This window comes from Macaca fascicularis, chromosome 18, assembly GCF_037993035.2.
Source record: "Macaca fascicularis isolate 582-1 chromosome 18, T2T-MFA8v1.1".
Classification (NCBI taxonomy): domain Eukaryota; kingdom Metazoa; phylum Chordata; class Mammalia; order Primates; family Cercopithecidae; genus Macaca; species Macaca fascicularis.
In genome coordinates this window covers 71600252-71614615 of record NC_088392.1, presented here as the reverse complement: position 1 = coordinate 71614615, position 14364 = coordinate 71600252, and the positions used below count along the sequence as shown (strand labels likewise).

The 14364-nt window shown below is 45.1% G+C and overlaps 1 protein-coding gene across 8 annotated transcripts in view; it reads left to right on the top strand.

Moving 5' to 3' along the window:
- The window catches only part of LPIN2 (lipin 2), a 127755-nt gene that overhangs the window by 12883 nt on the left and 100508 nt on the right, over window positions 1-14364 (top strand). For 2 of the 8 annotated variants that reach the window (XM_074022760.1, XM_005587093.5), the window contains exon 1: window positions 292-536. The exons of 1 other annotated variant lie outside the window; for it this stretch is intronic. Coding sequence is in view for 1 of the 7 variants with exons in the window: in XM_065534062.2 (XP_065390134.1) it covers window positions 1445-1507 (63 nt within the window). In the remaining 6 variants the exon portion in view is untranslated. Of the gene's footprint in view, window positions 1-291; window positions 537-1025; window positions 1508-3018; window positions 3133-4420; window positions 4515-9276; window positions 9378-9981; window positions 10079-14364 lie in introns of those variants that run through there. 5 more of the 8 variants (XM_065534065.2, XM_065534066.2, XM_065534064.2 and 2 more) reach the window with 5 other exon arrangements.

Sequence of the window (14364 nt, the reverse complement as noted above, 5' to 3'; positions counted from 1 at the left end):
TCCCTAGACTTTCTTTGTACTTTGATATTCCTTTTTGGCAATTGGGCTCTCAGTCCCACGTGACCCGCCGCAGGGTTGCCTTGGGGACCGGAAAAACTTTTTTTTTTTTTTTAAAGTAACGCTCCTGTCGCCCGAGGCAGTAGAAAATCGAGGCCCCGCCCTCACTCGGCTAGAGGCCCAGGCCCGCAGCCCCGGGACTGGGAGCGGCGAGAAGCCGCACGCCTGCCGCTGGCCTGCTGGGGCGCGGCGCGCGGCCGGGAGCGCGCGTCACGTGGCTGGGGCGGGGCCTGCGCGCTGCCCGCCCGCCCGCTGCCGGCTCGGCCGCCGCAGCCGCCGCGTCCCATTCATGAGGGCCGCCCGACTCAGCTGCGGCCCAGGCGGCTTCCGAGACCGCGGCGGCTGCTGGCGCCCCGACCCTGCGCGCGCCCCCGGCCGACCCCGCCCCCTCGGCTTCCCTCCCCGGCGGGTCCTAGCCGTCGCAGTCCAGCCGCCGCCTCCCCTGAGCCGCCCGCGGGCCGGGAGCGGAGCCGCCGCAGGTAAGTGGGCGCGGGCCGGGTTCCTCACCGGCGTCCCTCCGGGGCTGGCGGCGAGTGTCTGCGCCTGGGGGCCTCCCCTCGGCGCGGACCCGGGGCTGTCCTGCGGAGGCCAGGACCCTCCGGGGCGGCGCGGGCCCGGGGCTGTCCTGCTGGAGGCCGGGACCCTCCGGGGCGACGCGGGCTGAGACGTCCCCTCCTCGCGCCCCAGTCCCTGCTTTCCGGTCCCCGCGCCCCAGTCCCCGCCTCGCCGCGACCGCGCCACGTAGACGCGGCCCCCGCCGCCGCCGCAGGACCGACCCGCCGGGTGCGCGGGGAGCCGGGGGCGGCGGGGCATCGGTGGTGGCTGCTGAGGACTCTGACCCCGCGCAGCTCCCCCGCCGCCCTGGGGATGGTTACCCGAGACCACCCCGGCCCCCGGGTTTGGGGCGCGGAGGGGAGTGCGGAAGGCGCGCGGGAGGCCGCGTCTCTATCCCGCCCCCGGCCCTGGGGGAGGGGGCGCCGGGCACGTGATCCGCGGCGAGGCAGGGGCAGCGGAGTTGCTGGTATTTCTTCCCCCCCGCGCTTTGCCCCGCACCTCCGCCTTCAGGCCGTGTGGACCGGGTTCAAATGTGGTTGGTTTTCTCAAAGCCCCCAGCCCCCGGTGCAGATCTTAATTTGTAAGGAACATGTTCAGATACAGTTTGTACTGAGAGCCTCTCTGTCAACTTCTAACGCCAGCGGATCACCATTTTTTCCACTCGCCTGAATATTTTAAGACTTTTCATTGAAAATTCAAGATGACATTTTTTAGGCATAATTATGCAAACCAGTACCAGAAAGATCACCCTTTCTTTCAGAAAGGTACTGGAACTCTGAATACTTGGAAATACTTTGAAGGACTACCTAGCAAATGGCCAAACTAATTTTTAATGCACAATTGGGGCTTATCCACTTTTTGTAATTGGAAAGGAGGCTCTAGACTTGGTGTCAAGGTAGGCCCTGTTGAAGTTCTTTGCCCAGTAGTGATGCTGGGTGTTACTGTTTATTAAAACTTGGACTGGCTAGAATATAATGTTTTGACCATACAAAGTCGGTTTTGAAATACATTTTGAAATATTTACGAATTATTTAGTGGCCCATACTGGTTTATGTTTTAACGGTCTGGTGTTGATCGTTCTCAGTGGCTTAAGATTGAGACGAAGTGTGGCAGGTGATGCTGAAGCGGGGGAGAAGCGGCAGAGCCGGCCGCACAGTGCAGGGGACGGAGACAGGTGCTGGGCTGGTCCTCCTGCAGCATCCTCAGTTGTTGGAGGGCAGTCATCCTCAGGCCATACCCAGCCAGAGGAGAAAAACAACAGTGTGAAGTCGCATGTGAAAGCCGTCCAACGTCCGGCTCTTCCCTCCAATTAAATTGTAGTTGATTGTGGTATGTCAGACTGAAGCATCTCTTTTATTTCGAGACAGAGTCTTGCTCTGTCGCCCAGGCTGGAGAGTAGTTACGCGATCTCCTATCACTGCAATCTTTGCCTCCTCTGTTCAAGCGATTCTTGTGCCTCAGCCTCCCGAGTAGCTGGGATTACAGGCATGAGCCACCACACCCAGCAAATTTTTGTATGCTAGTCTGGAACTGCCGACCTCGGTGATCCACCCCTCTCGGCCTCCCAAAGTGCTGGGATTACAGGCCTGAGCAACCGCCCTGGCCAGACTGAAGTACCTCCATGCCCAGCTTTTGATAGAGGTAGCCATAGAATGTTAGAAATGAAACGACAGGTTCTGTTTTAACGTTTGATGGCACAGTTGAGAGTCAATAGGGACGCATTATGCTTAAGAGAAGCTGGAAATGAAGTGTTTGAAAACCCTTGAACACTACAGTAAAGCACTGTTAAGAAGCAAATAATAGAGTCAGCTGGGGCTTTGTCTCCTTTATTGCTAGGAGAATGTAGCAATAGAGGTTCTCATCGCCCTGTATTTAGTACTTTTGATTTTAAGGACTGGACCCAGAGTTCCTGAAAGCCAGAATCCATAGCTGCTCAGTAAGTTCCAAGCACATAGCCGGCTTTGGGATGCGATTCGGTCGAGGTCTGTTGAATGAAGGTAGAGTCAGCAGGCAGCTCGTCCTTACCAGTGACCTGGAAGCCGGTGGCACTTCCTGAGTGAGCTCACTTACCTTCCCTGAATGGTGAGGCATGGATGAATGTTCCTGGTGGTGCCACGTGTTAGAGGTGGTAAAAGGTCAAATGTTTACTTTATTAATATTACATTATGACTTGGTTCTCTGTGTCAACAGCTATTTTTCTGTGCTTTGGGTACATATTTCCTAATATGTATCAGCACAGTAACGCTTAGCTGGAGACTTTGTCTTGTTGATAGATTGGTGGTAAGAGGTAGATTTGGTTATCTCCTGTAGGTGCTTAGCAATTTAAATCAGGAGGTTTTTCTTTAAGCCTGATTTTAAGTCTTTCCATCTTTAATTTAAATCCATTTCTTTTTACTCTGACCCCAGTGACTGTCATTGAGTGTGTATTTGCCCGACTTGCCGTGCCAGATTGGTAGGCAGTGGTTTGGAATCTTCATTTTGAAATCCTGTTTCTCTCTCTCGAATACCCTTCACTGCTTGGTAAGTTTTTATACTTCTGAATGAGACCCAGAGTCTTGTGACCTACCATTTGCCTCCTTCATGATGAAACAGCTCACAAGTTGGTAGACAGAGCCTCCAGTTGGCAGAATCCTATATAGAATGCGTCTTTAAAACTTGAAGAGTGTGAAGGTATTTATTATAGCCTGGAGAAGTAAGTTTTATGGCTATATCTTGGTAATAAGACATTGGAATAACTTGGCTTTAGTGGCTTTGATAATTAAGTGATTTTTGGAATCCACCTCCCCTGCTGCTGGCTTGAGTCTTCATTTTAGTAACACACTATTACTAACACTAAACATTTATTACACGTGTGTTTCAAGACAAGCGTGAGTGAGTTGCTCACCCTGGGGTCCAAATGAAGCAGAGTCAGTGGCAACCCATGTGTAGTGGGGAGATGGCCAGAATCCTGCCGGGGCCACTCCGTGGGCTGCGTTGCTCTTGATTTTCAGCAGGAAAGTGGTGGAAGCTGGGTTTGGGCATCTGGCACTGCTCAACTTCTCAGTCAGAAAGGAAGGAGAAGAAAAAAAATCTATTAGGAGGTACACTGTGTTTTAATACAAGATAAAACTCTTAATGTCACTTTCAGGATTAAAATGATGATAAAGTAAACATTTTTACTAATTTGATTCACTGACTGCAATTCAGTCTTTTTCTGCTAAAGCCTTTGAATGCTGTATTTCGGTGATCAGGTTTGTCAGTTTATGTTGTTAAAATTGTTAACAAGAAATGAGGAAGAATGCTGGGCGTGGTGGCTCACACCTGTAATCCCAGCACGTTGGGAGGCCAAGGCGGGCGGATCACTTGAGGTCAGGAATTCAAGACCAGCCTGGCTAATGTGGTGAAACCCCGTCTCTACTAAAAATACAAAAAAAAATTAGCCAGGTGTGGTTATGCGTGCCTGTAGACCCAGCTACTCGAGAGGCTGAGGCATGAGAATCATTTGAACCCAGGAGGCAGAAGTTGCAGTGAGCCGAGATCCTGCCACTGCACTCCAGCCCGGGTGACAGAGCGAGACTCCGTCTCAAAAAACAAACAAACAAAAAATGGTCCTATTTTTATAATCTTTGAATTTAGAATTTTACTAGTGTTTTTTTGTTTGCTTTTTGAGATGAAGTCTCGCTCTGTCACCCAGGCTGGAGTGCAGTGTTGTGAGATCACTGCAACCTCCGCCTCCCAGGTTCAAGCGATTTTCCTGCCTCAGCCTCCTGAGTAGCTGGGACTACAGGCACATGCCATCACACCTGGCTAATGTTTTGTATTTTTTTAGTAGAGACGGGGTTTTACTGTGTTAGCCAGGACAGTGTTGATCTCCTGACGTGGTGATCCGCCTGCCTCGGCCTCCCAAAGTCCTGGGATTACAGGTGAGTCACTTTGCTCGGTCACTACTTAGTGTTTGTAGTTACCTGTCGTGTCATATATTTACAACATGAGCTATCCACAGTAGGCTTTTTCTAACTTCTTTGGAGGAGAAACATTGGCTCACAGGAAAGCACACCTTGTGGTGCTTGGATAGCTGTGGGTTGCCTTCCCAACCTTGCCTTTTTCTGATTTCTTGGCATATATAAACAGTTTAGAAAATCTGTATTTTGGTACTTAATTTTCTGAACAGTAACTTTTATTAAATTTGACTCCATTGCCTTCATATCTTTGCTACCAAGTCTCTTAATTTTCTTGTTTAGTAATATATGTAATTGTCTGAACTGCCTTATTTTTTCTAACCAGGAACGATATAAATTAATTAGTGATTTATAAGTTGTTTTTAGCTTTTAGCATTTAAAAAAATCTTTCCTGTTGAATAATCTGCTGTAGTGATCCATTCTAATCCTTTAGCAAATCTGAATTTCTTATTTCAGTTTTCTTGTGTTGATACTGTTGTTTTGTGCTCTCTGTATTGTCTTGCATTTGCTCTCAAGGTTTATCTGTGGCTTTCCTCTAGGTTTTAATCAGTAGTAGGGTAAGTAATATAGTATTTCCTCAGTTTTCTGACACTCCCTGTGGATAATACCAGTCTGCCTTCTTTGCTATCTGTAAATGTTAAACTAAGGAGGAGTAGAGGGGGAGATGGAGAGTGTTGAATGGAGGTAATAAGAATCTAGCATTGGGCCAGGCTCGGTGGCTCACACCTGTAATCCCAGAAATTTGGGAGGCAGGTGGATCACCTGAGTTCAGGAATTTAAGAGCACCCTGACCAACATGGCGAAACCCCATCTCTACTATAAAAGTTAGCTGGTGCATGCCTGTAATCCCAGCTATTCGGGAGGCTGAGACAGGAGAATTGCTTGAACTCAGGAGGTGGAGGTTGCAGTGAGCCGAGATCACGCCACTGCACTCCAGCCTGGGCAACAGAGCAAGACTCTGAAAAACAAAAAAAAAAATACAGCCTTTAAGGTTTGCAAATTCTACAAGAGAAAGTAGGATTTAAGGAGGGGAGGAAAGAACATTTAAACACCGACATCTTTGAAATATGGCCATGGGGAGAGAGGATCTATTGATTTTATTTCATTTATTTTTGTTTTTAAAACATTTTTTTGTTTTGGCTGGGTATGGTGGCTCACGTCTGTAATTCCAGCACTTTGGTAGGCCAAGGCAGGCGGATCACCTGAGGTCAGGAGTTCAAAACCAGCCTGGCCAATATGGTGAAACCCTGTCTCCAATAAAAATACAAAAATTAGCCGGGCGTGGTGGCAGGCACCTGTAATCCCAGCTACTCGGGAGGCTGAGGCATGAGAATCGCTTGAACCTGGGAGGCGGAGGTTGCAGTGATCCAAGATGGCGCAAGACTCCGTCCAAGGGGAAAAAAAAAATAGGAAACAATTCTTTTGAAAGAGAGAAGTCTCCCTATGTTGCCCAGGCTGGTCTCAGACTCCTGGGCTGAAGTGATCCTCCTGCTTTGGCCTCCTAAAGTACTGGGATTGCAGGCGTGAGCCACCGCATCCAGACAGATCTGTTGATTTTGAAGTGGGTATGAGGCCTGAGCCCGGGAGTTCGAGACCAGCCTGGACAGCATGACAAGAAGCTGTCTCTCCAAAAAAAAAAAAAAAAACAACAAAAAAAACCAAAAATAGCCAGCTGTGGTAGTGTGGGCACCTATGTGATCCCAGCTGCTCGGGAGGCTAAGGTCAGAGGATGGCTTCAGCCGAGGAGTTGAGGCTGCAGTGAGCCATTTTCACGCCACTGCTGGATGACACAGTGGCACCCTGAGTCTAAATAAATAAATACATGAGTAAGTGGGAAGGAGGGAAGGATCTAGGTTTAAAAATTATTTGGCTTTGGTGGTTATGACTAAGCTGTATTAGATGAAGGGAGGAGCTAAAGATGGGGAAAGCATCCTTCAGAAACTTTTACTGCCCAAAAAATAGATATATGGTACAAAGTGACTTTGTTAGTGACAGATTGAATTTTTGCCTTTACCTGTTTCTGAAATAAAATGAAAGGGATAAATAACCTTAGAATATTGATTTAAACTTTTATTTTATTTGAGACAAGGTCTCACTTGGTTGCCCAGGCTGGAGTGCAGTGGTGCAATCGAGGCTCACTGCAACCTCCGCTTCTGGGGCTCAGGTGATCCTCCCACCTCAGGCTCCCGAGTAGCTGGGACCACAGGCAAGCGCCACTGTGCCCAGCTAATTTTTGTACTTTTCCGTGGGACAGGGTATCACCATGTTGCCCAGGCTAGTCTCGAACTCCTGGACTCAAGTGATCCACCCACCTTGGCCTCCAAAAGTGCTGGGATTACAGGTATGAGCCATGTGCCCAGCCTAAGCATCTGTTTTTAAATTTAAAATAAGATGGTCTCTTTTTATAAAAGGAATCATAATTATAAACAAAAAGTTCATTGGTTAGTGTGGGATTGCAGTTTGCCTAGAAGACGCTCTATATACCCCTGACTAACCAGTAGAATTGTATGCTGACCAAGATCATCCTCGTCTATTCAGTGCATTATGATACGACATTTATGGCTCTGGCAAGATAGATATGTCCAGCTGTACTGGAGACATGGCTTTAAACGTATTCTGAAAGGGAGGTGTCCAGAATGCAAACAGCTCTAGAAAAGTATTTGGAAATAATTTATTCAATATAAGGTCATTGGCTCATTTGATTATATGAGTTTGAATTGCTGTCTGGTATGTGCCAGCAAAACCATCAGATTGTTAATATGAATTAGAAGCTCTGATTTGGAGCTGCTTAAGTTGTTATGGATATTTTTCCTGATCGTTGAGTCTATAAACTTGTGGTCTTTGTAAAACAATGTGCTTTTCTTATGAGCCAACATAACTTAAGAAATTTTTGGGCTTACCCTTAGCATCATAAGGGATATAATATATCTTTTGTTTGTTTTAGGAGACTGTGTTATTTTTTTCTTTGTAAACACTCCGAGACATCTGTCCACGTATTACATTTCTTTAAACTCTTTAAACAGTTTTTTTTAAAAATTAATAATAGGTACCTGGATGGGCGTGGTGGCTCACGCCTGTAATCCCAGCACTTTGGGAGGCCGAAGCGGGCAGATCACGAGGTCAGGAGATCGAGACCATCCTGGCTAACATGGTGAAACCCCATCTCTACTAAAAATACAGAAAATTAGCCAGGCATGGTGGCGGGCACCTGTAGTCCCAGCTACTCGGGAGGCTGAGGCAGGAAAATGGCATGCCATAATGTCAATTTACATATAAACTTCGAGAGTAAGAGTTACTTAGAGAAATACTAAAGAGAGAGAAAGCTTTCTGTTTTTATTATTTAAAATGTTAAACCAATGCTTTTCTTTTTTTTTTTTTTTTTAAAAGAGACAAGGTCTCACTCTGTCACTCAGGCTGGAGTGCAGTGGGGCTCACTGCAGCCTTGACTTCCCCAGCCCAAGCAATCCTCCTACCTCAGCCTCCCCAATAGCTGGGACTACAGGCCTGCGCCACAGCCACCATGCTTGGCTAGTTTTTTTTTTTTTTTTTTTTTAAATGAAGTCTCACTCTGTCGCCCAGGCTGGAGTGTGGTGGTGCGATGTCGGCTCACTGCAAGCTCCACCTCCTGGGTTCACGCCTTTCTCCTGCCTCAGCCTCCCAAGTAACTGGGACTACAGGCGTCCACCACCACGCCCGGCTAATTTTTTGTATTTTTAATAGAGATGAGGTTTCACCATGTTAGCCAGGATGGTCTCGATCCTCCTGGTCTTGTGATCTGTCCACCTCGGCCTCCCAAAGTGCTGGGATTACAGGCGTGAGCCACTGCACCCGGCGCATGCTTGGCTAATTTTTGTTTTTTTTTTGTAGAGACGAGGCTTCGCCATGTTTCCCAGGCTGGTCTCTCCTGGGTTCAGGTGATCTACCAGCTGTGCTGAGATTACAGGTGTGAGCCACTGTGCCCAGTCAACAAATGCTTTATAAGAAAGGACTGATCTTCTGTTGCAGGATATTCTAACTGGCTCAGCCATTAAAAATAACTTACCTAGGTAACATTATTTGAAATATAGAAATTTGGCATTTTTGGGTCTTTAATATCTAGTCTGTCCACTGACAGTCTGTTGTAAAGTGGTGCTGATGCCTTCTACTTAGGAACACTAGGTATTTCGAGGAGGTGTTTAATATTTGCAAAAGATTATCATCATTACAGTTACTTTATTGAACAACTTCTTTAGGCGCTTTGCTAAGTTTTTTACATAAAGTATCTTTTAAGAGTGACGACAACTGTACAACGTACAGATAATAATGCTTTTTTCTACGTGAGAACCCTGAAGCTGAAAGAGATTTGCCAGAGGCCACAGCCGTGTGGCAGCGATGACCTGCCTCACCACATTGTCTTGTTCCTCTGCTGCCCGACTGTCCAAGGACTCTGACAGTTCCTGTGCATTGCTTTATCATCCCTAAATCAATTTTAGTGTTTTGGTTTTGCTTTATTATGATTATTGTTGTTAATTGTTATTTATAGAGATGAGGTCTTGCTGTGTTGCCCAGGTTGGTCTCAAACTTTTCGACCCAAGCAGTCTTCCCCTTTCTACTTCCTGAAGTGCTGGGATTGCAGGGTTGGGCCACCAGGCCTGGCCGTTGTTACTTTTATTAGGTAGAACTGGATAAGCTGTGTGTGTGCGTGCGCACATGTGTGTTTTGTTTTGTTTTTTGTTCTTTTTTTAAGATAGGATCTTGCTGTGTTGTCCAGGCTGGAGTACAGTGCACAATCTCAGCTCACTGCAGCCTGGAACTCCTGGGATCAAGCAATCCTCTTGCCTGAGCCTCGTGAGTAGCTGGGACCACAGGCATGTGCCACTATACCAGGCTAATTTTAGTTTTAGTAGACATAAGGGTCTTGCTATATCAGCTGAGGATGATCTGGAACTTCTGGGCTCAAGTGCTCCTCCCACCTCAGCCTCCCAAAGTGCTGAGGGGTTATAGGCATGAGCCACTGTACCCTGCTGAGATGCTTTTCTTTTTTTCCTTTGTTTCTTTCTTTTTGAGACAGAGTCTTGCTCTGTCACCCAGGCAGGAGTGCAGTGATGGTGATCTTGGCTCACTGCAGTGTCTGCCTCCCAGGTTTAAATGATTTTCCTGCCTCAGCTTCCCTAGTAGCTGGGGTTACAGGTGCCTGCCACCACACCCTGCTAATTTTTGTGTTTTTAGTAGAGGTGGGGTTTCACCATGTTGGCCAGACTGGTCTCAAATTCCTGACCTCAAGTGATCCACCGGCCTCGGCCTCCCAAAGTGCTGGGATTACAGGTAATGAGCCACTGCACCCAGCTGAAGCTTTTCTTTATAGATGTCAGCATCTATAAATGGGTAACAGAGGGATAGCACCTACTTTATAGGAGCTGTGGGTTTCTCTGGGTTATTTATGTTTTCAAAGGCAGTTGTGTCAAGGGGAGAAATACCACCCAGGAAGACGGGGAGGTGATGTGGCCCTACCATGCCTACTTGGTGCGCTCTGGAATGAGTTGGACAAGGTGAGCCTGATGTTCTTTGGCCTGCCTTTCACAGCATGAACATATTGCTGGGCTGAGAATAGATTGAATGTCTAAGCTGTATTTCTCATACAACATGAACCCTAAAACAAGCTAAATATTGCTCTCGGGCTCATCCTGATAGGAGGGTGACTGTTCTAGTGTTGGGGAGGAGGAAATGGGCTCAGTGGGACTGTGTGAGACATGGTATGTCAGTATCCAACATGGTGCCTTCTTCAAGGATTTTCCCTCATGATTTCGACAGTTCCTGATTTGAGTAAGTGTACACTGTGACCCCTGGGTTACATGGCACTGGACTGTGTGTAGAAGGATCATTAAGTTAAACAATTTCAGAGTTGAATAGAGCTTCCTGTCTTTTACTTTGTTCAGTACTGGGGGAACCAGCCCCCAATATTTTAACGTAGGTTCTTTCTATTTTCCCTAAGTGTCGGCTGGTCTGAGAAATAAAGAGAAAGAGTACAAAGAGGAATTTCACAGCTGGGCCTCTGGGGGTGACATCACGTGTTGGTAGGACTGTGATGACAACCCCGAGCCACAAAACCAGCAAGTTTTTATTAGTGATTTTAAAAGGGGAGGGGGTGTATGAACAGGGAGTAGGTCACAAAGATCACATGCTTCAAAGGGCAATAAGATCACAAGGCAAAGGCAAAATTAGAATTACTGATGAGGGTCTGTGTCCCGCTGTGCATGTATTGTCTTGATAAACATCTTTACAGGAAACAGGGTTCGAGAGCAGAGAACTGGTCTGACTAGAATTTACCAGGCTGGAATTTCCCAGTCCTAGTAAGCCTGAGGGTACTCCTGGAGACCAGGGTGTATTTCAGTCCTTATCTCAACTGCATAAGACAGACACTCCCAGAGCAACCATTTATAGACCTCCCCCCAGGAATGCATTCCTTCCCCAGGGTATCAGTTATTAATATTCTTTGCAGGGAAAAGAATTCAGCGATATCTCTCCTACTTACACATCCACTTATAGGCTCTCTGCTAGAAGAAAAATATGGCTCTATTCTGCCTGATCCCACAGGCAGTCAGACCTTATGGTTATCTTCCCTTGTTCCCTGAAAATCGCTATTATTGTGTTCTTCTCAGGGTGCACTGATTTCATATTGTTCAAACACACGTTTTACAATCGATTGTACAGTAGTGGTCCTGAGGTGATGTACGTTCTCAGCTGACGAAGATAACGTGATTAAGAGATTAAAGTAAAAGCAGGCATAAGAAATTATGAGTATTATTAGGGAAGTGATAAATGTCCATGAAATCTTCACAATTTATGTTCAGAGATTGCAGTAAAGACAGGTGTAAGAAGTTATGAAATTATTAATTTTGGGAACTGATAAATGTCCATGAAATCTTCACAATTTATGTTCTTCTGCCTTGGCTCCAGCCAGTCCCTCTGTTTGGAGTCCTTTACTTCCCACAACAGGTCAGAAATCCAGGTCCCATCACATTGTTGGTAGCCAGTGGAAACCCCTAGTACAATTGAGAATCTGAATTCTCTTTGAGCAGATCTGTCTTTTGAACTAGTGCTTTCTTCATTGTATCATTTGACTGACTTGGTAACTACATCTGCAGATGAGCTCCCCGCTAACGGAGTTTTAGTGGTGTTTTACTTAGTATAATTGAATAAATGAATGACATATCAGCTCTGATGAAGAACCTTTCATTAAAATAGAAATATACTCATAGACCTTTAGGAATTCCCAAATTCATGAATATTCTTTTGATGAATCATTTACTCAGTCGTCTCTTTTGTAATAGGGAGATAACAGTACCTACTTGACAGGCTGGTTCTGAGGATTAAATGAGGTCATATGTTAAACTGGAGCCAGCAGCCACCTGTAGGTCTTACTAGGCCAGAGGAGCCGGTGTTGAGTCATAGGACAAAGGGCGAAAGGTGAATGAACATTCCTCTTGTCCTGAAGTAGCTGATAGTGTCATAGAGGAATCAAGTAGGTCTGCTTCTGCATAAAGCAGGGTTTTGTGAATCAGGGACAAGGAGGAACTTAGAATGGAGTACTGCTTGAGCGATTGTGGAGAGTCTGAGGAACTATCTTGGAGATAGCTCTGGGCTTATATTTTTAATGTGAGAATTTAATGTTTAGTTGGGAGCTTATTTTTATCTCAAAAAAAAACACAAAAAACCCTGTTTCATGTGTTTGCTTAGAATTTCCTTCTTGACCCAGAAAGAAAGAAATTTCTTTATCCTCATAGTGCCAAAGTTAGAAATTTTGTATATAAATCTTATGCACGACATGTGTTTATAAATGTAATCCTTAAGAGTTTTGCCATCATTTCGTCTATGGCTGCATGAATTTTGTTAATGTGTGGGCCTGTAGGAGGAGCCTTATCTTTGTATTTAGAATAGGACTTCTAGAAAGCACAGGTGTTTACACCTAGTATATTGCAGGTGAACATTTAACTAAAAGAAAAACATTTGCTGATTAATTCATAAGGCCTCTGACATATTTCTATAAGCTTGAATAATTGATTTTCGTTAGAATGGACACCAGTTTTCTTAGATTAAAAAACTACATGAAATTTTATTCTCTGCCAGTTGAAAAACATAGGAACTGGTACACCTGTATTGCTATGGTGGCTATTTTTTTTTTTGTCTTTTGAAGGTCATCCTTTTAAATGCTGGCTGAATCTTTCAGTGCTATCCTTGCCATGGAATGGAAATGGACCTTCCCCCCCGCAAGTGTGCTATCTTCATGACAGTCAAGAAATAGGACTTTTGTTTTAGGTCATCTCCCTGTCCCAAGTGAATGAACTAGATAACTTTGTTGTATTTAAGTGTCCTGGTTTGTTTGTTTTGTCTTACTAACAAAGGTATCTGCAGACATACCTAAAGGTCAGATGGACCACAGGTGCTGGTCCTGAGAGTTGGAAAGTAACTTTTCCTAATTAAAAGCAAAACCAAAAAAAGCCTTACAATGCTTATATTTGCTTGGTGTTCATATTTTCCTTCCCTTAGTAATGTTCATTTCTGTAAATATGATTCTTATTCATTAAGCTATATCATGTAATAGTTCTGTTTATCTTTTAAAATCGTAGGTATATTATTTTTATATGTAATTTAAACATTTAAATATATAGTACTGTGAGGTTTATAATGAAAAACCCCAGTTCTCTTTCTCACAGCTGATTACTGCTCCCTAGCAAAAGCCCCTTTCATTTCTTTTCTGTTGCTTGTGGGATTTGATGCCGTGCCTGTATGCATACACTACTGTAGCTTGTTTTTTTAATTTTAGACCGTCTCTATTGATTTCCTACTCTGCAAGATGAAGGTTCATCTCTTACATAACCCTCCTGTCACACACACATTTCTTTATACTAAGCTCTCAATACCATTTTCTAATTTTCTTAATATTCATTGTTTATATTTTCATGGCTAAATGTTGTTCACAGCTAAGCATGTGCAGTGATTTTATTTCTTCGCCAGTTCATATTTTTCTTTTCTCTAGAGTCAACAATTATTTTTTTGGTTTACATTTCTTAGTATCAGTCACAGATTCAGGCCCCCAGTTTCTGATAGAACTATAGAACTCTGCAGTCAACACCTCACTCACCCTGAATCCCAGTAATTTCCTGTGTTGGATTCTGAGTCCTGGATTACGCATTGTCTTCTGTCTTGGCATGCTTCCCCATTTTGATGGAGCACATCCTCCAGCAGCTTTTTGAGAAATGGTTTACATGAAGGAAGTTCTTTGAGAGCTTACATGTCTGAAAATGTCTTTATTTGAACCTCCTACCCAACTGATAGGCTAGCTATAGAATGCTAAAATGGAAATAGTTTTCCTTTAGAATTGTTACTTTTGAGAAGTTACCCTTTTTTGAGGAGTCTCAAGGCTTTTTGATTTCTCTCTCTCCCTCCCTCTACGCCCCTTTCCCCCTTTTCCTGTCCTTTCCCCCACCTATTTTTTTTTTTGTAGCACCTTTACTTTGTCTCTTTTTAAAAAACCTCATTATCATCTCTTGATGAAGCGCCTTGGTTTGGGATTTGCCATCTCAGTTTTTGGATGAGACACAGTCTCTTAGGAGGGAACCCGGGAAGTACCCACCTTATCTGGCTTCACAGTGAACCCTCACCCCTGTCCTTTTTTCGTTACTTACACCCGGCTAGCAGGCAGGTATGTCACCAGATTCTGCGCAGGCCAGAGGGCATAGAAACACCCAGAGACTGTAGTGGGTATTTATCAGGCCTAGTGAGGCCTCTCCCCACAGGTGGAATCATCTGTAGCTGTGTACACTCATGATGTTGG